Source organism: Ahaetulla prasina, chromosome 3 (assembly GCF_028640845.1).
Source record: "Ahaetulla prasina isolate Xishuangbanna chromosome 3, ASM2864084v1, whole genome shotgun sequence".
In the NCBI taxonomy this organism is placed as follows: Eukaryota; Metazoa; Chordata; class Lepidosauria; order Squamata; family Colubridae; genus Ahaetulla; species Ahaetulla prasina.
The window spans coordinates 173,908,844-173,934,472 of record NC_080541.1 but is presented as its reverse complement, the minus strand read 5'-3'; the positions used below and the strand labels follow the sequence as shown (position 1 = coordinate 173,934,472).

Genomic DNA, 25,629 nt, shown 5'->3' with positions numbered 1-25,629 from the left:
AGCTAGTTTTTTTTCTTTCTTCTTTTTTCTAATATAATGATGGCCTGATTAAAAACGATATAAAGGACTATGTATTAACATAAATATGAGTCTTAACATTAGGATTAGTAAAAGTAACCTGACTAGAAGCCAGAATAGAGGTAGAAATAAAAAATTAGAATTAGGAGGAATATTAGTAGTTATAATTTCTATATAAATTATATATTTATAATTTATATATAATTATATAAATAAATATATATTTATTTATATATATAATTATATATCCCGGCCAGGGGCCGGGATAGCTCAGGCAGTAGAGAAGCCTGTTATTAGAACACAGAGCCTGCAATTACTGCAGGTTCGAGCCCGGCCCAAGGTTGACTCAGCCTTCCACCCTTTATAAGGTAGGTAAAATGAGGACCCAGATTGTTGGGGGGGCAATAAGTTGACTTTGTAAAAAAAAAAAATATACAAATAGAATGAGACTATTGCCTTATACATTGTAAGCCGCCCTGAGTCTTCGGAGAAGGGCGGGATATAAATGTAAACAAAAAATAAAATAAAATAAGTAATAATGAGATGGAAAGGTGAGAGGTTGGAAAGATATTGCTATGTATGTTCAAGAAGATAATTGACATTAGAATCGAATATTGAAATATTGAATTACTTAAAAATAATCAAGTACATTAATATATAAGTTTGATTATTGTAACAATTGACTGTTATTTGTATTAACATGAACAATATCCAGAGGCCACACTATTCATGTGTTTATGTTGATATATGTTTAAAAATAAAAACCCAATAAACCTTGGCGGTGGGGAGGGGGGGAAGCCTTTCAATCCCAAATAATCTTTAAGCCAATGTTTACTAACTTGGCAACTTTAACATGTTCAATTCTCAGTATTCCCCAGCTGGAATTCTGGGGTTTATTTTGATTTACTTTATGTTTATTTACCATATGGAATCTACAAAGTTACCAACTTTTCGAAACACTGATCTAAATAGAATAGAATTTTTTATTGACCAGGTGTGATTGGACACACAAGGAATTTGTCTTGGTGCATATGCTCTCAGTGTACATGAAAGAAAAGATACGTTCATCACGAATCATAAGGTACAACACTTAAGGATAGTCATAGGGTACAAATTTAACACTTAATGATACAACATTTAATGATAGTCATAGTCTACAAATAAGCAATCAGGAAACAATCAATATCAATATAAATCGTAAGGATACAAGCAACAAAGTTACAGTTATACAGTCATAAACTGTAGTTCGGAAGCCACGCCCTTCACACTAGTTCTGATGTTGCTAATAAACTGGCTCGCTCGATTACCTTCCTTCCCTTTCTAAGCTCGGAATCCGTTTGAAAGAGCCCATCCTCTCCGCTTGGAAGGAACCTAGAGCTAATCGATGCAAGCCGTCTGATCGGCGTGCGATCGGCCGTGCCTAGGTTCAGCTGCGGGGGCGGGGCAAAGGCCCGGATTCCTTTGCGCGGCAAATCCAACCGGGGGAAAAAAAAAAGGAGCCGGCGCGTTCGGGTAGCTGTCTCGGTTCTCGAGCCTGGTTGCTGGGAGACTTTGCGGGATCGTCTTCGTGGCCCACCGTCCGAGTCCTCTTTTTCCCCCGTCTTTGTTGGAGAGCTGTCGCCAGACGCTCCGCTTTTAATTGCTGCGGTCGGATATCTCCACCTCTCCATTGTAGCTTAAGAGGCTGCTGCCAGCAGTTCTTGCTCCTTCCGGAGCTGTTCGGAAAAGCTTCGTGATTCCTCTGGAGCGTTTCTCTCTGTCCCGGGGGCGACGGTGGGTCGTTTCCCTTCTCGCCTTCCCTGCACGAATTTCCTTTCCTGCGACTCTAAATGCCGCCGGTGCAACGCGTCTTCTTTCCCTGCCCCTAAAGCTCTGCGCAAATGGGACATAGCTCTGCAGGGAGAACATGGTAAGGGGGGCTTCCCAGGGAAAGGAGCTCCGAATATCTATCTATCTATCTATCTATCTATCTATCTATCTATCTATCTATCTATCTATCTATCTTTTTCTTTCTTTCTTTCTTTCTTTCTTTTTTTCTTTCTTTCTTTTTCCTTCCTTCCTTCCTTCCTTCCTTCCTTCCTTCCTTCCTTCCTTCCTTCCTTCCTTCCTTCCTTCCTTCCTTCCTTCCTTCCTTCGCCATCCTGCTCAGAATTTGTAATTTTGGGCAGTGTACAAAAGAGAAAAAATAATTAATAATGAACCACTACCATTCCCCCCTCCCAAAAAGCAAAAACATAAAGAAAACACATGGAGGTACATTACAGAGCCTCTATCTACACCTGTTGCCTAGGAGAAGAACCACGACTTTAGGGCTCAGTGGAAGAGTGTTGGCATCTGAACTGGAAGGGGAGTTTGCTCCAAAGGACAGATGCAACTCCTAAGAAAGCATTCCTCCTTGGGTCCCATTAGGTGGCATTGTCTGAAAGAAGAAAAGCTGGTGCTTACCCACTCTGTGCCACCTCCTGGGTGGCAGAGATGACTGGGAGAGATGGTCCCACAAGTAACCTATTCCTCTGCCATGTAGAGCTATACAGGTGATTAGCAGCACCTTGAATTGCACCCAGGAGCCTATTGGGAGCTTATACAGCTCACAGAACAGTTATGGTAGATGGACATAGTGAGGTGTGCCCATAATTATCTGTGTTGTGCTTTAGACAGTTGACGTTTCTGGGTAGTGTTCAAAGGCGATCCCATGTACAGTGCAGTGCAAAAGTCTAACTAAAGTAAAACATAAGTGATTGTGAGCTAGGCTTCTAATTCAGAATTGTGTAATTGATGCACAGTGCGCAGAGGCCCTGTAGGCCATGTCTGCCATCTGCTGCCCATTGACTGACTGGTATTGTTAGATGATGATGATAATAATAAATGTGCTTTCATTCTAAGGTATAGCCCAACTACTTCATATATGAATTCAAATGTTCTGAATTATGGTCAATGTTTTCTACAGAATAAACAGATTTAATTGTTTCTGTTTGTAGAGGAAAAGTTTAGCTCCCAGTCAGCTGGCCAAGAGAAAACCTGGAGGTGATGGCTCTGAAGACGAGGACTGGTATCCTGAAGCAGTAAATATCCTTTCTTAATTAATTCATTTAAATGCTGTTTCTCTTCTGTCAGCACATTGAAAGAGGCCAATGTGAAGTTTCCAGGGAGACACTGACTAGATTTGACTCTTTAATCAGTTATCTTATCCTTTCCTTTTATTGTACTCTCTAAATATTAATAGTCCTCCCTGTGAAATTAGATCTACTCTATGGATGAGTGATATATCAGATTTACACAGATCTGACTATGGAGCAATCAGATATAAATTCTGATATGGGCTGGTCTGTAACAAAGAAGTTTTACAACTAGATCTTTATGGCTTTCTTTACAGTGCTTATGAAGTTCCAATAAGTAGTAGTAGTGATAATAATCATTTGGTATTGTAGTTGTTTAGCTTTATATATTGCTAAAAAAGAAGAGTTCATAGGTAGATTTTCAAGCTATACTTCATTGCAGGCAGACAAATCTTGATGCAATTTGTCTGATCTATTCTAGACTCCAAAGAAGCAGAAACGTAACACCAAGACTGATATCCAAGAATGTTATGTATCTTCTTTCCGAAAACCTTTGACTCAGTTAACTAATCGAATCCACTGCCTTGATGGTAATAAACATGTAAGTGACATTTATGCTTTCTTAAGATTTGGCACAATTCTTTTGCTCTTATTGGATCATATCTCTTTTATTGATGACTCTGGTAAAAGAGAGACTGCATCATAAGCTGAATTCACATATTTCTTGTATGATGGGAGATCTAAGTTGCTCTTTAGTTTTGTACCTTAGAATATTTTATATATTAATGAAAAAAGATTTGGACTTTTAAAATCTTGGAATGAGACATAAATCACATATAGCAGATCTGTTCAAACTTCACACTATAATTAATGACATGTGTCTCTTCAATCTTAAATGTATTTACCTCAACATAAATCTAGAGGTGTCAATGCAAGGTTCTCTAAGATTACTTTTTGATGAGCTTAAATGATATTTTAATGATTATTGCTTTAAATTCTAGGAAGCCTTTATCCGCAGCATTTTATCAAAACCTTTTAAGGTTCCTATACCAAATTATACAGGTAATGTGTTTTTTTTTCTTTTTTAAGCATCAAATCTTACTTCTCTAATCTCTTTAAATTTTTTTAAAGTCTAAAAAAATCAATGATGTGGACAAATTTCTGTTTCACTTGAACTAGATTGCCATACTCCCCTGGGATCTTAAATACATAGTAATTCATTTATAAATCTTGCTCTGAACGAAAATGTGTATTTTATTGTGTTTATAACACAAAAGAAAAAAACTGAAATCTATTGTCATAAAGCATTAGTGTTACTGGTAGATTATTAATACACCTCATACATAGGAATAATGAAAGCAAAAAAAAGGATTGATGTCAAATTCTCCCCTCCTCCAAAATTAGGTTAGCAGGCTAGAAACCAGGAAACTGAATTCTAGCTTTGTCCACTTTAAGCATGAAACCCGTCTGGGTGGCTTTGGGCAGGTCATTCTCCCTGAGCTCCACTCACCTCACAGAGTTGTTGATGTGGGGAAAAGAAGAAGGAAGAAAGAGTATTATGTACGTCCATTACTTTGAGGTACTTATAAAATAATAAAGGCAGGATAAAGATCTAATAAACAAAACATGAGCTTGTTTAACTTCAGACACAACCAAATTATAAATTAATCAGTTTTCATGTCATTTATTTTCTGAGACAGATTATGTAAGCAAAGTGCTATTTAAAATTTCCCCATCTTGATGCTCTGTATTTTGTTATGCTTTGATATTAATTTTTTACAACTCTGTCCAAGAAACTTTCTAAGATATAATTATACTGATTATTATTGGTGTTTAAACTCTGGGTTTTGAATTGGTTCCCAAGTTTCTTTGCAAAACTGTTTATGTCTCTTAGAGTTTTTCTGGTTTATTACAATATTCCTTTTTTGAGTTTTAAATCATTAATTCACATAATATTAGCAAAACAAAAACAGATTCTTAGCATAATCTGTCACCTATTGTTTCATTTACATAAACAGAACTTTTAAGGAATTAGCCTAAAATTCACAAGTAATTGGCCTTGTAACTAAGGTCATTCCCCCACCCCCTTGGATCTTCATCAGTGATAAACAATTATCCATGCTAGTGAAAGAAACTTTGGTAGGTTAAAGGAAATGGTTAATTAATGTTAGTCCCCTCTTTCAATTGAAGTGGCTTGTAGGTAGACATCCATGAAATGAAGAATGGGATTTTTGAATTTTCACTGCTGTCTACTTACATGGCCACATGAAAATGTCAGAAGCTTAATGAAAATGATATAGTATCCTGTTTATAAAATGCAGTTCACTTAGTCTTTTTCCATTTTAGTGTCTTCTGACTTCACACCAACTCTGCCTGTATAAAACGAAGATTAAATTCAATGGACCTCAGTTGACTAGATAGACAATCAGACCCCACAGTACCAAAATATATATAAAACACATGCCAACCACATCCAACAAGGCCACCCAGCCATCCTAGCCTAAGGCCTGGAGAAACAATTGGGCATTTTAGGTATTCAAAAACACCATAAAGTTGGGAGCCACTTAGATTTCAGGGAGGACCTTGTTCCAGAAAGCAGTCGTGATGACATATCTCTCATGTAGAGCTCAATTTCATTGAAAGTGAAGTCAACATGTTGTTGAAATCTCAGTTTTGATTTCATATATTGCAAATGAAATGGTTAGATTAACTGTTTTCTTTGAATGATCTTTCAGGCCCCCTGGGATTGCGAGCATTGGGCATCAAACGTGCAGGAGTTAGGCATGCTCTCCATGACCCTTTTGAAGAGGGGGCTCTGGTTCTATATGAACCGCCACCTTTGAGTGCTCATGATCAACTGAAAGTAGACAAGTAAGTTTTCATGCTTGACTTATTCCAGGGATAGTACTTTTCAGTCACTTTAAGTTGGTTTTCATTTAGAATTTGATTTAAATTTAAACCCTGAACTGATGTGTAAGCTTAGTATAAATAGTCATGTATAACATAAGTATTAGGTTTATTGTAAGATGGGGCTGCACTAAGAACTGCACTTACAAGAAATTATCATTTCTTGTAAGATGGGGCTGCACTACTCAGTTCAGATCCAGTTCACAACTTAAGACTGGATTTAGAACTCCTACTAGAGCAGGTCGTGGGCAGGACTAGGAGAGCCTTTATACAGCTTTGGTTTGTGCACCAGCTGTGACACTTCCTGGATCATGACTCCATGCACTCAAGCCCTGGTTATCTTTTGTTTGGACTATTGCAATATGCTCTATATAGGGCTACACCTGAAATCCATTAGAAAGCTTCAGCTGGTTCAAAGTATAGTAGCAAGACCACTTTTAGGGACTCCTAGAATGGCCCATATTATATCTCTGCTCTGTGAACTACACTGGCTACCAGTATTCTTCCGGGTGCAGTTGAAGCAGGGGTGTGTTTACCTTTACTACCGGTTCGCAATGCGGGGCTGCGTGTGTGCTTCTGCGCATGCCCAGAAGCTTCCTGATGACATCCAGGTCAGTGGGCGGAGCCCCCCACCGGTTTTACTACTGGTTCTTGTGAACTGGTCTGAACCGGGGGCAACCCACCACTGAGTTGAACGTTATGATTTTTAAAGCCCTTAATGACATAAGTCAGGGCTACCTGATGAACCAACTTGTCTTGTTAGGAGAAGTCCACCCAATTCGTGCTGGTAGGGATAGTCTCCTGGGGATCTCATTAGTCAAAGAACTCTTGACTGTTGGGATCCTGAAGAAGATCCTGCTCTGCCATAATGCCTGCCCTTCAGAATATCCTACCCTTCAAAATGAGATTGGTCTCCACCTATCCTTCCATAACAGTCCAGAGACTTGACTTGGCTGGTTGGCCTGGGCACCCACTGGAGGAGTATCAATGGAGATGACTGCTAGATTTATAACAAACTCCACCTTTCCATCCTTCATTTTCATACGGTTGTATTATTGTTTTCGTTTTCATTGTTTATTGTTCCGTTACTTTATTACCGTCATGCTTACATTTCTTTTCATTTCTCTGTTTTCATTTTTGTAAGCTGCTTAGAATAGGCCCGTGGTGAGATATAACTGCCAAATAAATATAACAAATAAATAAGACAAATTCAAAATTAAATGATGGATTCAGAGAAGCACCAATATGTACTGTAAATCTGCAGATGAAATTGATCAAATCCTTTGTTAGTAATCATCATTTACCAATTATGATGCACAAGATGTTCTGTCTTTGATTTCTGAATTATGTGCACTCTGGTAATGAAATGGTTTAAAGCAGCTGCTGGGTACATGCTAAGCTTCTTTTTAAGTTTTCTATTAGCTTTGAACTGGATTGCTCCCAGTGAATTCTGGAGAGTGGAATAAAACTGTGTTATACAAGCCTAAAACATTGGCAGCAGTCATCCCCATATCCCCTGAAGATATTTCCCAGAATATCTCTTTTTAAGTGTTATATTTCCTTAGATCTGTGCTCTGTTTGCTTCTTGAAGGGATAAAATGCCTGTTCATGTTGTGGTAGATCCTTGTCTTAGCTGTGTTTTACGACCTCATCAGAGAGAGGTGAGTACAGTGGGAAGCTAACTATAACGGTATTTATATATAGACATTAAAGACACTGTAATTCCTGCTAAACCACAAATCCGAGGAATGCCTGGCCTCATGCTACATAAATAAGTTCCAACTACTCTGCTTGTCCTGGGGAAGCCCTTGTTCTGAGAAACATGGCAATATCTATTTTAAAAAATTCAAAATCTTTTCATTTTTTACTTTTAAATTTTTTTAACTATGATAAATGTAGGCTGATATACAAATATAGACATATTTATTTCCCAATTTTAAGAAGTACATCAGCAGTACTCTGCTTACATTATTATGTTTTGTTTTAATTTCATTGCATATTTTCAAAAACAATATCTATGAATAAACATAATTACTGAGGTTATGCAATTATTGATATCTATACAATATATATCAAACACAAAACTCTAAGGTGGGTAGGAATTGTTCCATAGTTTCTTATGTTTTCCTGCTTTCAAGCTTTCATGGGGGAGGGAACCAACATTTTTCATTATGACTAAGCATTTGGAGTTCCTCTGTCAACTAGAATCAAACTTGGAACTGTGGTAACTGTCACTGCTATAATGATGATAAAAGCCTATTTTTGAGGAAAGGGATCCTTTACCTATTACAGTGCCTATGGGTGGACCTCAATTTACAACCATTCAAAGTTACAATGGTGTTGAAAAAAATATGATGATGGTGTGGTCGTAAGTTTAGGTCTTATCTGTACTAGTCTATCCTGCAGAAAATAATGGCACGGCAGTTCTTCTGCAAACTACTGCAAGATGAAGTGTAGCTAGCAATTTTGCTATGATTTTTTTTTTTCGTTTGTCATCTTGATTTATTTCTGCTTGGGATAAAGTAAAACAATTCATTGATGTTCTAGTCCATACATTATAGGCATAACTGGCCACTGTTTACACAGGTGCTGCTTCTTGAAAGTTCGAGATCTTTTGAATACTATAATTTTGAATTTCACTAATGATAATCTTCTGGCTAAGTATGTGATTTCCACCGTGTGGGATTGTTCATTGCTCCTGTAAATGGTTAGATATTGGGCTCTACAATTCAGTTAGGTAACTCAATATGATTTTAAATATTCTGCATACCTATTTAAATTGAACTCAGGCACTTTCATGCAGGGAGTGAAGTTCCTATGGGAATGTGTTACGAGCCGTCGGATCCCTGGAAGTCATGGCTGCATCATGGCAGATGAGATGGGTCTAGGGAAGACCTTGCAATGTATCACTTTGATTTGGACACTTTTGCGCCAAAGTCCGGACTGCAAGCCTGAAATTGACAAGGCAATCGTGGTTGCGCCTTCCAGCCTGGTGAAAAACTGGTACAATGAAGTGGGCAAATGGCTTGGAGGAAGAGTCCAGCCACTGGCTATCGATGGAGGCTCTAAAGAGGACATAGATAATAAGCTAGGTATAAATGCTACACAATATGCAGCTGCTGCAAAGCAAGGGGAGCGCTTTAACTAAACTGCCCATAGGTTTTAGACTAAACCATATAATGATAGAGATTTTTTTTTATCAGACTGTGCTGGGGATGATTGCTGTGGTTGTTAAATGGTCTAATTAGCAACTTTTGTAGTTGTGAATTAACAAAGAGCATATATAGAAAATGCATCTTATCTGGTGCACTCGTCAAATTGCTTATAGAAATCCCATTGAAATAAATGAGACTTAAGTATGTTGATATTCATGGGTTTATTCTGAGGATGGCAAAATCTGATTTTGAACTAAAGCATGAAGAGGCAGAGATATAATAGTACATGGTAAATTAAGGATAGATTGATAGGCCAGAGCTCTGTCCTGACTTAGCAATAAACTGTTCAGTTACCGTATTTTTCAGAGTATAAGATGCACCAGAGTATAAGACGCACCTTAGTTTTTGGGGAGGAAAATAAGAAAAAAGCTGATTGGCAGGTGGATTGGCCTTCCGGAATACCCCCAGTGTTCCCAGTGGTGAATTTTAGCAACAGGTTCCTTGGTTGTGAGCTCTGTGCCTTTTTTTTTTTTTTTTGCTTTTTTTTTTCTGCCTCTGAAACTCCATTTCAGAAAAAAACCTTTTTCTGCCTCTGAAAGCCTCCAAAACAGAACTTCAGAAAAAAAAGCCTCTGAAGCTCTGTTTGGGAGCTTCTTTTCTGAAGCTCTGTTTGGGAACTTCTTTTCTGAAGCTTCTTTCAGCCTCTGAAACCTCCGTTTGAGAACCTGGGCGGGGCTACATTCGGAGTATAAGACGCACCCAGATTTTCACCCTGTTTTAGGGGGAAAAGGTGCATCTTATACTCCAAAAAATATGGTACTTTGAATAATTGAATGCTACACAGTATTTTTCAGATCCAAAGCAATGCAGAAGTCAGGGAATATTAGAAAGTAGATTTATCAAAGAGCAGGGATGGAAAGTGTAAACACCTGTTACCTTTAGGGGATGATCACTCATTTTAAGAAATTCTAATGCCTGGATGCAAGTTACTTTCAGTTACTTCCCCTTTGTATTTATTAAACTATCCCTGCCCTTAAATACATTTTTTTATCTTTATTCCTTTGCCATTTCTATTTTTTTCCTGATAGTTGGATTCGTGAACCAGCGAGGCCGTAGAATCCCATCCCCCATCCTGATAATATCCTACGAAACTTTCCGTCTCCACGCAGAAGCTCTCAAGAAAGGGAGTGTTGGGTTAGTCATATGTGATGAGGTAATGAGTTCTTTGGAACAGCCATGTTTTTAAAATAACCTAAATATCAGCAGTGAAGGAATGGTATAGTACAGGGGTCTGCAAACTTGGCTCTTTTAAGATTTGTGGACTTCAACTCTGGGAGTTGAAGTCCACAAGTCTTAAAAGAGCTAAGTTTGCAGACCCTGGTATAGTATAGTACAGTGTTGGCGAACCTATGGCACGCGTGCCGGAAGTGGCACACAAAACCGTCCCGAGGCAAATGCGTGCCCTCGCCGGCTCCTCATCGTGTTCCTGTGCTCAAATGTGCCAACATGCATGCGCGAGGCGGCATGCATGCCAGAGGTTCGCCAACATGCATGCACGATGGACCGCTGCACTTCCGGGGTCACCAGCACTGCGTGTGCAACAGCCAGCTGGCCAGTGCACGTTTGAGCACAGGAACGCGATGAGAGCCGGCGAGGCCGTGCATTTGCCTCAGGACGGTTTCGCGTACCACTTCCGGCACGTGAGCGGCACGCGAGAACGCGAAAGGTTCGCCAACACTGGTATAGTAACTTGCAAGTTACTATAAACACTTTTTCTCCATCGTCCCAATTCTAAGGCATACTTCAATTTTTTTCTGAGAATTCAATTTTCTTAAGCTACATGTTTACAACTGATAGAACCCTGACAGTTTTGTCTTGATCTGTCATAGTCTTTCTCCCAAGTAGCTGTTCCTTTATTTCTTGACTGCAGTCACCATCCCTGAGAACATTTAAATATAGGAAGGTAACATTTGTTTACTACTACTTCTCGACTTATTTGCATTAGATTCACACTGCCAATTGGCATAGGTTTAGGATGTCGTGGTGTCGGGTTTTTTTAATATTGGGTTTTTTCTTTTCCATATGTACCATAACTTTCCTCAGGAGGGGCCGGAATAGCTCAGGCTGTTAGAAGCCTGTTATTAGAACACAGTAGCCTGCAATTACTGCAGGTTCAAGCCCGGCCCGAGGTTGACTCAGCCTTCCATCCTTTATAAGGTAGGTAAAATGAGGACCCAGATTGTTGGGGGGGCAATAAGTTGACTTTGTAAATATACAAATAGAATGAGACTATTGCCTTATACACTGTAAGCCACCCTGAGTCTTCGGAGAAGGGCGGGATATAAATGTTAAAAAAAAAAAAGTCTTTCCCATTTCCAGCTGTCAGAGTAATATCATTAGCACCTTTGACATTGTTGGTGTTTCTTCCAGCATTGGAATTCTTTAATTCCAATTTCTGTTCCTACTAGTCAGCTATTTCTTAATATTCGTATAACTTAAATAACTAAGGTGACTAGTAGTTTGGCAAGCTGTGGCAGATAACTCCCCAGACTGATGTGCAGGCAGTAAAAATATAAAACACAAGGGCAGAAAAGACTGTCACCCCAAAAATAATTTAATGATCTATTCTAGCCTCATCTATTCAACCCATGAGAGAATTACACAAAGAAATAGATATTATGGATACAGGCACAATTTTGTATTCATAGAAGCTTGGATTTCTAAGCAAAATCCAAACTGATCATCAAATCTTCAAATCAAAGCTTTACAAAATAACTATCCCAATTGAAGACCAATCTGATCATCCAAGCCTCCTTCAGTGTTTTGTCCCACTATAATGAAATTGGGACCATTGGCAACCTTCATTGGTACAATCTTCCATAGCTTTTCTCTCTCTTTTGCTGGCTTTGTCTCCCGAAACATGGCCTTGTTCAATTCATTTGTGCTTCTGCCCATTTTTCATTAGCAGGAGACAAAACATTAGGCTCTGCTTAACCAGGTGAATACAATAGGCTTGGCTGGAACCTTTTTACTGAAGAAACAGAAAGAAAAGACAGGTCCAGGCAGATGGCCCATTGTGTTGAGAATTAAATCCTCTTTGAAGAAAAGATCAGTGCTGTTGGCAATGCTATTATATGGGGTTATTTCTTTTCTTCCTTCTAAAGTAGACTTCAGAACATGATTTCCCCATTCCAGTCAAGGAAAAGTTAACTGTTTGTGATGGGTTTTAAAAATGAAATGTGACATGAAGTAATTATCACTTTCTTCCTTGATTAAATATAGGATAAATCCAATCTTATAATTTTGAAAGAAACGAAATATAACTATTAAATATATTCCGGACTAATGGACTCATTTAAACTAATGATATCTGACTTAAACCGATGCTTCTGTTGCTAAGCTGGATAGCATCAGTGAAAATTATTATTCTGTGGATTTGAACATGGGATCTTTTGCTTGCCAAACATGCATATATTTTACATGTTCACTGGAGATCAGAAGCAAACAAGTGTGCATATGCTTTCTCCTATATATAACCTGAGCAATGGTGGCACTAAGAGGATTTAATGTATTTTAATATTGATGATAGAAGACAGATGTATGTATCTGTACATTGAACTTTTTAAATGAGAGATTTGGTTAATTAACTCTAGCAGCAGAGTAATCAATAATGAATAAATCTCTTAAATATAGTTTTCTTTTAATCACATACATTACAAATGATACTGCTTGTTGCCTTGACTATGAGCATTTGTGCATCTAAAATATTTCCTATCTTTTTGCATCATTGAACTGAGATAATTCTTTGCATTAAGTGGCCTTTTAAAAACACTTATTTTTTATTCTGTCCATGCGTGATGATCTTTTTTCTCTTCAATTTTTTTTTTCAGGGGCACCGGCTGAAAAACTCAGATAACCAAACATACCAGGCTCTCAACAGCTTGAATACACCACGCCGGGTTCTCATTTCTGGCACTCCCATTCAAAATGATCTCCTTGAATATTTCAGTCTAGTACATTTTGTCAACTCAGGCATTCTAGGTGGGGACTTCTTAATAAAGCAATCATATAAATTAAAGACCCTAACTTGGCAATCCCAGTTTAAATGCAATATTTGGCTAGCCATAGGGAAAGAATGACAGACAGAAAACCTATATATAATGAATAACCAAAGATATATATATATGTTTTCTGAGGTTTTCGCGGGTGTTTGTATGTAGGTCTTTGGTTATTCGGGTTTTCTCCCACGTAAAATTGGAAGTGTCTTGGCGACGTTTCGACGAAGTCTCATTCGTCATCTTCAGGCTTCAGCTTCGTGCTTCTGGGAGCAATGTGTGATTGCAGCTGTTTCTTCCTTTTTAACTGCTAGTGGGGGTTTGAACTGATTGGGTGGGAGCTTGGCTGTGCTCTGATTGGATGGGGTTTTTTTGTGCTCTGATTGGCTGGGGGTGTCCTGTTTGGGTGGGGGCTTGGTTGTGCTCAGATTAGTCTGAGTTGCAGGGGATTTGAGCTGGTGAGCTGCACTGCTGCTGTTTGGCTTCGTGTTCGTGGTCGTGCTACATCTTCGTAGTGGGTGTCAGTCTGCTGCATGTATGGATTGGAGCGGTTTGAAATGGCTAATGTTGCAGCTGCGGTCTGGCTTTTGGTCCTTGGTCGTGCTTCCTGATCAGTGTGGGTTTGGGTCTGCTTTCTGAGTGGATGTGTGGTGGTGACATCCTGTGTGGACCTCGTGAGTGTGGGTCTGGTGTCATTCCTCGTGTTAAGGACTCGTTTGTCAATAAGGGCGGGTTTCCAAATGGCTGGTAGGCGGGAGGTATCATCTCGTTTGTTCATGCTGTGTGGGCGTTTTTCTATCTCGATTGCTTCTCTGATTATTCTGCTGTTAAAGTGTTCAGTTTTGGCGATAGCTCTGGTCTTTTTAAAGTCAATATCGTGTCCTGTGGCTTTAAGGTGTTGGACCAGGGAAGAAGTTGGTTCCTCTTTTTTGACTGAGTTCTTGTGTTCTTCAATGCGTGCACTTATTCTTCTGTTGGTTTGTCCGATGTATGTGGTGGGGCAGGCGGTGCATGGGATTTCATATACTCCTTGATTTTCTAACTCAATTTTGTCTTTGGGGTTTCTTAGGATGGTGGATATTTTTTGGTTTGTGCAGAATGCTGTCTTGATGTTATGTTTGTGGAGGATCTTGCTGATTCTGTCTGTGGTGCCTTTTATATTGACAAACGAGTCCTTAACACGAGGAATGACACCAGACCCACATTGCATTGCTCCCAGAGCATTGCTCCCAGAAGCACGAAGCTGAAGCCTGAAGATGACAAATGAGACTTTGTCGAAACGTCGCCAAGACAGCTCCAATTTTACGCGGGAGAAAACCCGAAATAACCAAAGACCTACATACAAACACCCACTAAAACCTCAGAAAACAAATATATATGTATATATGTATGTATGTATGTATGTATGTATATCGGGGTGGGAATTTATTTATATGTTGGGGTGAATGGCAGATAGCTGAGAGCTTGGGAAAGTCTCATTCATTGGGTGGAAACCTCCACTGCATCATATATTTTCTGTGTACAAGAAGGGGGAACAATTCCCTCCAGCCTCCTCTCACACAGTCATTCATTGCAGGATAAGCCGTGGAGACATCATTTTCTGATTAGTTCTGTATGGAACACTTTCTTTGTGTAGGACGATATCAATAGCATTTAGGCGTATATACCTCCCCATAGTACTTTACAGCAGGGGTCTCCAACCTTGGTCCCTTTAGGACTTGTGGACTTTGACTCCCAGAGTTCCTCAGCCAGCTTTGCTGGCTGAGGGACTCTGGGAGTTGAAGTCCACAAGTCTTAAAGGGATCCAGGTTGGAGACCCCTGCTTTACAGCACTTTCTAGGTGGTTTACAACAATCTGGGTCCTTTTACCAACCTCAGAAGGATGGAAGGCTGAGTCAACCTTGAGCCTTATCAGGATCAAACTTCAGGCTGTTGGCAGAGTTTGCCTACAATACTGCAATTTAACCACTGCACCACCGGGGCTTGTATGGATGTAATAGCTAATCTTACTTTGCTAGTTCCTGCATAAAAATGACTGATTATATTTCGTAATCCTTTTGTACTTAATATACCCTAAAGTACATTACACTCTAAAATATATTCTGTAAGGTATATTAGAGCTCAATAATTATGAATATGGTGTCAGCAATGGTTTTGATGTCAGAAACGTTAGATAGTGAAGGTTCTGTCTGCCCTTCTTTTCAACTGAAAATTGGGGAGGAATAAACGTGTTTTTAGGACAGCAGAAACTTAATTCCAAAATGTATCTGTTTTTGTACAGGGACAGCCCAGGAGTTTAAAAAGCACTTTGAAATCCCCATTTTAAAAGGCAGGGATGCAGATGCAAATGAGGCTGGAAGGCAAAAAGGAGAAGAGAGACTGAAAGAGTTGATTAGTATTGTTAACAGGTGAAGTTGAGCATCCTTTTATCTCTATTAGGATACTGTCTTTCCTTTTTTTCTCTTAAGTTCTTATCCTGATTCTGTACTTACGGGACCGCCTGCTGTTACCCCATGCCTCCCACTGACCCGTACGCTCACACAGAGAGGGACTTCTCAGGGTGCCGTCCGCCAAACAATGTCGGCTGGCGGCCACCAGGGGAAGATCCTTCTCTGTGGGGGCTCCTACTCTCTGGAACGAGCTTCCCCCTGGTTTACGCCAAATACCTGACCTTCGGACCTTTCGCCGTGAATTGAAAACACATCTGTTCATTCGTGCGGGGCTGGCTTAAGGCTTTTCTTTTAAGTTGTCTAGATTTTTTAAATTTTAAATTCTATTTATGTTTTAAATTGGGGTTTTTAGATTTTAAATATTTTAATTTTTCGGCCAACTGTATAATAAGTTTCTTAATTTATTTTTAATTGTACATGATTTATGTTTTATCTTGGCTGTACACCGCCCTGAGTCCTTCGGGAGAAGGGCGGTCTAGAAATCTAATAAATAATAATAATAATAATAATAATAATAATAATACGAGATGCTTGTTATCCTAGAACAGGCCTGTCAAACTGGTGGCTGGATGTATCATGCACAGGCCACGCTCACTCTGGCTCCGCAAAGGCAAAAAAATGTCACGATACATCACGTCACGTGATCAAGTTTGACACCTGTGTCCTAGAATGCCTTCAGCTCATTCAATTATTCTCTTTAAATCACCATTATATAATTTCTCTGTATGTTTCATCTCATAACTATAAGTACCAGTTCTGGGTTGCAAACATACAGGCAACCAGTAGATGACAGCACAGAATTAGAGCTTTCTGTATCCTTCTGCTGCCCCTAGAGGTCCCATTTTTGCAAGTCAGAACTGATAGTCCTAGTTTTTTTTTTCCTGTAATCATATCATGGCACTACAGGTGGTCCTTGATTTAGGACCACAATTGGGACCGGAGTCTCATTCATTAAGCAAAGCAGTCCTTTTCCAAGTTGTCCATGTGGCTGCTTTGCTTAACAACCATAGTCCTAATCCCGGCACTACCAGTTGTGGCTATTAAAGTAGACAAAGCAAAAGGGCTGCTTGTTGGGAAAAGTTCCGCTCCACATGGGAGACTGTTACTCTCAAATGTCCCTGCAGCTCATCAAAGAAATTCATCCATGCGTAGAGGGAAAATATTTTGGCTACAGAAACAGTTGAAATCTCAAAAGATTTCAACTCCAGTCCTGCAGCCTGCCAAAAGATTTTCTCTGTGTATGGAGGGGAATCTTTTGTGGGGCTGCAGGAGTAGAGCTGATTCTTGGGTGCTAGGCAACTTGTAAATGCAAGCCAGTTGCTAACCACCCAAAATGCTGGGGACAGCACGTTTTATAATGGCCAGGTGAGCTTTACAGTCTAAAAACACTCTTTCTGAGACCACTGTAACTTTGAATGGTTCTTACACAACAGATTGTAATTCGAGGAATACCTGTACTGCTTTTATTTTGTTGCCTTCCTTGCTTTCTTTGTTGTATAGTTGGTCAAATCAGTAAGAAAGTTGATTTGATGGCGGCCAGTTAGCAAGATTCAATCAAGAAAAGCATTTATTCCATGTATTTACCACAAAAGGAATCCTGAAAGTATTGCTAAGTATTCTGAATGAAGGTCTTTCTACTAGCGTTAGGAAGAAATATTGGTGAAATCTGGTCAGGAAATTAGGCCATGGTGTTAACAATATTAAGGTTATCTTTGTCTTTCCTTTCTAGATGTCTAATAAGAAGAACATCAGATATTCTCTCCAAATACTTGCCAGTGAAAATTGAGCAGGTGGTGTGTTGCAGGTATAAAATTAAAGAGCAAGATGTACAATAAGGAACAAGTTTCTTGCTTAATGGAAAAAAGAGGGATTCACTGGTGTATAGAGGCTTTTGAATTTAAGATGAACGTATAGCCCAACCATAGTTGCAGTTATTAAAAACTTTATGGTTGGTATTATATGCTACATTTAAGGCTACTTTGGCAAAACAGTTACGTTTGCTGTTGTTAAGGTCTGGTTAATCTTTCAGTGATTTCTATAGAATTAGCATAATCGAAGCTACCGTGAATATTATATTTAGAATTGTTAGAATTGAAATCTAATGGACATTTTCTTCCATATGAAGCAAAGTGATCTGGGAAAAACTGTGCAAGAGGGTGGGTGTAAGCAGTATGTCTTTCCCAGTGGTTAAAGCAGTTAAATCAGTTTAAAAAACTGTTCTACTTTAGACATGAAACATTCATCCCATATCCATGCTCAGAGAACAATAATTAATATTATTTAATAATTAATATTCCTCTGGTTTTCAAAGAACAATGGCACTTTCCCCAAAATGATCAGCATTAATGAATTAAAAGCAACAAATCTTCCCTTTAATCCTCACATTTCTTCCCTGTCTGCTTTATGCAGTGAATGAGTTTGAACCACGTGTCTATCTGTGTTCCTCAACAGCAACCCCAGTTGTTTTTTGTCAACAGTATCTCCATCCTACTGGCTATTGCCGTGTATACATATATTTACAATAACACAGAAATACCTATGCGCATATCATCATAAAGGAATCTGACTTTAGGTGGGCAAGGTGGAGGCTATATGGATCCTTGGGGAGAAGCTGCTACAAAGCGCAAATGCAATAAGAGAAACACATTGTTTAATTGATGGGACTCAGAGTAAGCAAATCCATTGGAGCAAACAGGATAGCCAGCCTTTCAGGTAGCTAGGCCCTATGCCATATAGGGCTTTATATAACAGCTGAGATGGGTTTCAAATTTTTTTACTGCCGGTTCTGTGAGTGTGGCTTGATGGGCGTGGCATGGCTTGGTGGGTGGGGGAGGGGAAGGATACTGTAAAATCTCCATTCCCACCCCATTCCAGGGGAAGGATACTGTAAAATCTCCATTCCCTCCCCAATCCAGGGGAAGGTTACTGCAAAGTCCCCATTTCCTTCCGATCAGCTGGGACTTGGGAGGCAGAGACTAGATGTGGGCGGGGCCAGTCAGAATTTTTACTACCGGTTCTCCAAACTCCTCAAAATGTCGTCTACCAGTTCTCCAGAACTGGTCAGAACCTGCTGAAACCCAACTCTATTAGCTACTATTATATATAATAGTATATATAAATGTGATGGGCTGGTCTTTCTGTTTAGAGATTTAGAATCCTCTACATTTACTCATATGGTCAGATAGGGGTGGTAACTATGAACAGTGACACAAATGAGATATAGTAGGTTTGATCTGCACTTGTTCATGCTTAGAGCAGCTCTGCTAAAACCAAAGAGCCTATCATTTGGCTAATTAAATTAACTGACTTCATTGTGTTTTATTGAAGTATAAATTCAACTTAGGGTGTCCAGCGCGTTGCTTGCTAAAATACTCTTGGTACCCACAGGGCTTTCTGTCTCATATTAACTTTTTATAAGATTAATTCAGAAAGCCAGTTAGACAGGAACGTGATATGCCACAAAATATCACTTACCACCAGCATTTGTTTGAAAGTGTTGAAGGTGCCTAAGGAGTTTCTATACACATAGAATTTTGTTCCATATTCATAGAAAATGATAATGGTCAGATGTTTCAACCTAATTTTTTCTTTAGAACTGTATTCTGTGCCCAGAAAAAAAGGCCATTGTATGAGACTCCTCACGAGACATTTGAAAAGGGTGCAATTTTGAGAATATTTGTTAAAAGTAGAATTCATTTCATTAAGGTTCCAGAACTGAGCAAATAGGATTCTTGAAGGCTTATGAAATTACCTGATTTCCTACCAAAGTCAGTTGAAAACTAATTTCCTCTCTTTCCCCTACTGTGTTTCTAGTATTTGGGTAGCAAATACTAGCAAATAATTTTAGTATTTAAATTTGGATAGTTAAAAAAAAAAAAGTCTGATAGATTCAGAGCTGTATTAATCATGCATCATATTTCACTTGAAACTAAATCATATTGTAGATATGACATGAGTTATCTTTAAAATTATCTAATATTTATTTTTCTCTTCTGCGTCAGGCTGACTCCCCTCCAAGCAGAGTTATACAAATACTTTCTGATGCAAGCAAAGCCTGCAGAAGATCTGAAAGAGGGGAAGATGAATGTTTCATCTCTCTCTTCAATCACATCTCTGAAGAAGCTTTGTAATCGTGAGTAATTCTGACAATCGCGTCTATGTATATTTATGCCGCCGCCTATTCCCATCTCAGGCCCATATTCCTGGAATATGACAAAATTAGTAACAAGAAAACAATCTGTCCTTGAAGGCTTTGGAATATGAATCTGAAGAGTTTGTACTTGCATAGTGAGCAAGAAGGTAAAAGTTAATTAAGTGTCTTGAGAGCTAAGGCATATTCTTTAGAGCAGTGGCTGTGTACAGCAATTGTTCCAAACTATACTTCTTGTCTCTAAAATTTCCAAGGATCCCAATTCTGGCCCTCTGATTTTGCTCTTATCTACGTGACTTTGGGTACTTAAATTTCCATGGAAACAAATTATATTCTTGAAACCAGTTTATTGGGTTCTTGATACTTTCTGAGGTTGTTTGTTTTCCTGCAGACCAACAAAACATCTTAAGCAAACTTAAACACCCAGTTACCAAAGAAGAAAAAAGCAAGAGTCATTTACAACATACAGTGTGTGTGAACTGTAACAGCTACTATAGTAAGACAGACAGGCAGAATGTAACCATCATTTGAATAGAACAGAATAATAGCTGGTAGGTACCTTGGAAGTCTTCTGCCTGTCTGAAGACATGATGGAAATCTTTTAAACTCTCAACAAATAGACAAATTGAATCACAATTTCAACTGGGAAATTGTTAATGTTTTAGAGTAAACCAAATCTAAACATTTATGGAAGTTTAGCATTGAGGCCAATCAAGCAACAGTAGACACATAGAGGTAAGTATATATATATGCTAACTTGCCCTACCAGTCTTGGTGGGAATTTGGCTTCCCCACTTCAATCCTGAGCTATATAGGTATATTCTTTATTACTGAAATCTGTTTATCCTTGAAGTAATTATTTTGGGTCCAAAATTAAACATATATAGTAGAAGGCAATGAAAATGATGTTACTGGATTAAAAATAGCTATAGTGAGGAACCTGCTCCTCTGCAGCTCTAGTAACCTATATTCTAGATGCTATTTCATGGAGCCTAAATTTGTATTTTGAAATTAATCTGCATTATGGATAATCTGTGTCTGATGTCATCATTACTTCAGCAGCTTTCATAAATTGCATAATCTGCTTGTGCATTAAAATCTGAGTCAAATATGCTTCTTTTTTAAATGAGATCTGGATAGTTTGGAGTTAGAGCAGAAATCAAAGTATTAGAGGTCATTAGAGGGAGGCTGTCATAGATTTATAACTGGCAATCCTTGGATTGTTAGCCAGTGTGGAACTGGTCACAGCACTGAGTCTAGATAAGTTAAAAAAAGTCAAAGAGAAGCAAATCACTTTTGTACATTTTTTATATAGAATAGAATAGAGTAGAGTAGAGTAGAATAGAATAGAATAGAGTAGAATTCTTTATTGGCCAAGTGTGATTGGACACACAAGGAATTTGTCTTGGTGCATATGCTCTCAGTGTACATAAAAGAAAAGATACATTCGTCAAGAATCATAAGGTACAACACTTAATGATAGTCATAGGGAAACAGTCAATATAAATCTTAAAGATACCAGCAACAAGTTTACAGTCATACAGTCATAAGTGGGAGGAGATGGGGGATCGGAACGATAAGAAGATTAATAGTAATGCAGACTTAGTAACTAGTTTTGCAGTGTTGAGGGAATTATTTATTTAGCAGAGTGATGGCGTTTGGGGAAAAACTGTTCTTGTATCTGCCTTATACACTGTAAGCCGCCCTGAGTCTTCAGAGAAGGGCAGGATATAAATGTAAAAAAATGAATAAAATAAATAAATATCTAGTTGTTCTGGTGTACAGTGCTCTATAGCGTCATTTTGAGGGTAGGAGTTGAAACAGTTTATGTCCAGGATGTGAGGGGTCTAAATATTTTAGTATTGTATGTTAACCTATTCATTGTGTCTTGTTACTCTGACCGTATCTGTTAAGAGAAGGAATAGTACGGCATGGAGGCTCTCCATTGTTTTAAGGCTAACTTAAAACAATTCTACCTCATTAAATGGAGTGCTTGGCAGCTACCAGTTCTATGCAGTGACTCCTGAATTCTTCTGCAGACCCTGCCTTGATCTACGAAAAGTGTGTAGAAGAGGAAGAAGGGTTTGCTGGAGCTTTGCAGTTGTTTCCATCTGGCTACAGTGTTAAGTCTCTAGAACCTCAGCTCTCAGGTAAGTATAACTGCAAGATCAATCTGTACTCTGTCTGCACGGACAGGTGATTTCTCAACCCTATGGAAAATATGCATACACTCATTTTGTTTCCTTCCAGGAAAGATGCTGGTTCTGGACTACATTCTGGCAGTTACTAGAAGCACTAGTGATGATAAAGTAGTCCTGGTGTCCAATTACACACAGACCCTTGACCTTTTTGAGAAACTCTGCAGAAGTAGGAGGTATAATGACTGAGGCTAATGTATATATTGGGAATGAAATGAGGGGGAATTCAAAAAAAATTATCATGGGTGGGGGGAGACAGGGAGAGAGAGAGAGAAGGAAGGAGAATCTTTTTCCTTATATAAGGGATAAAGTCATTTTTATTTAAATAAGATATTTATATTAAGCTTCATGTCCTATTTTTGTATCAGGTATTTGTATGTCCGTCTGGATGGTACCATGTCCATTAAAAAGAGAGCAAAGATAGTGGAGCGTTTCAACAATCTTTCTGTAAGTGAAGTTTCTTAATATCAGGTTCATGGAGATTTTTAGTACAAAAGCCCGTCTTTATATAATGTCAGTTTTAACTGAAAGTGATGTTCTTCAGTTTGGCGTAAGGATGTAGCTACAAAACAATAATGTTAATAAGTTTGTTTTAATGTGCTTTGCAAAAAGTCATAACCCCTGTATAAAAGAGTGTGCTTTCATTATTATAGTCTTAATTGCAGTACCAGAAATTCTGTTAAGGTTGGACTCTAAGTATCAGATGAGATTGTTGCTATTGTAGTGGCAGGGAGGCCTGCACCTGCTCTTGAATCAGAAGGCCTTGCTCACTCATGTCTTGGTAATTTCATGCTTGGACCATTGCAGAGGCATACACCCATGGAGCAATACTATTTTGTGACTTTTTGAGATTTGCTGTTCTACAGATAATGTACTTAACTGTCACCTATGCTTGATAATTTTTTTTCCTGGTTTCACAGAGTCCTGAATTCATTTTCATGCTGAGTAGCAAAGCTGGGGGATGTGGCTTAAATCTGATTGGAGCAAACAGGCTTGTGATGTTTGATCCTGATTGGAATCCAGCCAATGATGAACAAGCTATGGCCCGAGTGTGGAGAGATGGCCAAAAGAAAACATGCTATATCTATCGATTACTTTCAGTAAGATTGACCTATGTAACTCCCTGTTGACATTAGTATCTTGGAGCCTTGGAGCCTCATAAAATGAAGCCTTGAGTTTTTTACAGGGAAGAAACAAGTTTGTAGCAGGTGTCTTATTATTTATTTATTATTATTACACAAATTTATATAGTGCCCAACTCACTTTAACATCTAAGTTGCTATTGGGCTAGAGTTCCTTATGATGTCCAAAGTAAGGTAACATACGTGAATTATGTAAGTATTCTTGAATCTTGCCAAATAGAACCAGAAGGAAATTATTAGTGTTTCAGACTGGTAGCTTGAGAAAGGAGAGTGAAAACTTACCCTTCAGTTTATTAAACATGACCTTTTTCTAAGAGTCTGATCTTTCAAATGTTTTATATTAAGAGATGTATCTTGTCTTTTGCAAAGACCTTATCTAGCTACAGTTATATCAGCCTTACGCAAATGAGGGTTGAGATCGCAACTTTCAGAATTCGGTGTGTGTAGTCCAAACATGTAGGTTACGTTATGCATCTAAAACAACACCATCTTTGCCTGACATAGTGCTAGTAGCCAACTTTTGGGTAACAAGCAGGACTGTACTTAGAAGCTATTTTTTTTCACATGCTAAATATTTGATCTTTAGGCAGACAAAAGTAAGATTTAAATAAAGCATTTGCAGAACATCCTATCTCTTATGAATTGACTAAGGATTTGCTTAGAGAGAATTGTTAATGTCAACTTTGACCGATAGCTTCTGCTGAAGCTAATTAGATTGTAAAATCATGTTAAGGAATGTGCAGTGATTTTAAGACTCAAACAGGTCGCACTGCAAAATGTCACCAGATATATATTTATTTTGTAGACAGGGACTATTGAAGAAAAGATCTTCCAGCGGCAGACACACAAGAAGGCACTTAGCAGCTGTGTAGTAGATGAAGAACAAGATGTGGAAAGACACTTCTCTCTGGGGGAACTGAAAGAGCTATTCACACTTAATGAGACCACTATAAGTGATACCCATGACAAGTAAGTCTCAGTCCTTAGATACCGGTAGCTAAATTGTGTAGACAGAGATTAGGGGACATAGATGGAAATGTTAGTATTGCTTAAAAAACAAACAAACAAGCAAAAAAGAATAAGGTAAGCTGTATGCAGATGTGAAGACTGAATCTAAACATTAGTGATAAGAGGTTTTTGACAGCCCGCCAGTGTTGCAATTAGCATAAATATAGAAGTCCACATTTGTAGAAACCAATATTTGAATTTTTTTAATCTTAAATTTTGTAATGTACAGCTCAGATAGACTAGACCTGGGAACTTTTAAGCCTGCATGAATGTGAAGATGAATGAGTTGGTTGGAACAGGACTCGTGTACCAATCAGCTATAGAAAATTAAAGGATAGAGAAGTTTAATTTATTCGGAACCATCTTAAAACAAGTGTTTTAAGTCCTCCCGAAGGCCATCACTCTGCTAAACAAATAATTCCATCAACACTGTCAAACTATTTACTGAATCTGCACTACTATTAATCGTCTCATAGTTCCCATCACCAATCTCTTTCCACTTATGACTGTATGACTATAACTTGTTGCTGGCAATCCTTATGATTTATATTGATATATTGACCATCAATTGTGTTGTAAATGTTGTACCTTGATGAACGTATCTTTTCTTTTATGTACACTGAGAGCATATGCACCAAGACAAATTCCTTGTGTGTCCAATCACACTTGGCCAATAAAAATTCTATTCTATTCTAATTCTATTCTACTATTGTACATAATATTTTACATACATAGTAAAGGCTTCTAATTGGTGGATTTTCACAAATTGAGAATATTGGTTTTCTTGGTGTGCCATAGATCCATTTTTCCCATTGTTGGCTTTTGAAAGAGAGGATTATTTTGTATTCCTACCACCTGAAGTCATTGCTACGAGAAGCTGTTTAAATAAAATAATCCTAATTTATATTGTTCCTAGCATGGGAAATCTGCCAAACACCAAGTCCTGTAGCTCAAATAAAATAGCATGAAATCATGGCTTGTAACGGGGGTGAATTCAAATGCACTTTTTATTGCAGGATCAAATGTCGTCGCTGTGTGAACGGCCATCAAGTGAGACCTCCTCCAGAGGGATCTGACTGTACTTCTGATTTTTCTCAGTGGCATCACTGTGCTGAAAAACGTGGTCTCAAGGACACTGTCCTCAAGACCGCCTGGGATGCTGCAGTCACTTTCACCTTCTATCATCAATCACATGAAGAACAACGAGGGATACCATAACCATTGGTTCAATAAGCTCTTTCTTAAAAAGATGAATTTTTTTTGATACCTCTATATCAGCAACATTAGGATTGGATGTTTTCTTGTCTCAATCTGTATAAATATTATAGACTATCTTCATACTTTGCTAAAATATTTGGTTACAAGCAACCATCATAAACATTATTTTTTCTGAAAAAGTATGTTTGAGCTTTTACTGTCAATCTGCTAAATGTGTACAGAATATTCTAATAGCAGAGATACTAAATTTGCTGTAATCTTTCACCTCTAGA

The 25,629-nt window shown here is 38.4% G+C and overlaps 1 protein-coding gene across 2 annotated transcripts; it reads left to right on the top strand.

The window, feature by feature from the left end:
* The first annotated feature begins 1,467 nt into the window (after positions 1-1,467).
* On the top strand, positions 1,468-25,606 carry RAD54L (RAD54 like). Of its 2 annotated transcripts, XM_058176209.1 has the most exons (18): positions 1,468-1,927; positions 2,997-3,080; positions 3,556-3,675; positions 4,076-4,136; positions 5,810-5,945; positions 7,573-7,642; positions 8,785-9,073; positions 10,225-10,349; positions 13,027-13,177; positions 15,473-15,599; positions 17,371-17,445; positions 19,643-19,773; positions 21,831-21,941; positions 22,042-22,165; positions 22,358-22,436; positions 22,910-23,089; positions 23,937-24,100; positions 25,156-25,606. In XM_058176209.1, the coding sequence occupies exons 1-18, from the start codon at positions 1,925-1,927 to the stop codon at positions 25,355-25,357; spliced, it is 2,232 nt and encodes a 743-aa protein (XP_058032192.1). In that variant the 5' UTR covers positions 1,468-1,924; the 3' UTR covers positions 25,358-25,606. The 2 variants fall into 2 exon arrangements, with proteins under 2 accessions (XP_058032192.1, XP_058032193.1); XM_058176210.1 differs by lacking the exons at positions 1,468-1,927; positions 2,997-3,080; positions 4,076-4,136.
* The last annotated feature ends 23 nt before the right edge of the window (positions 25,607-25,629 follow it).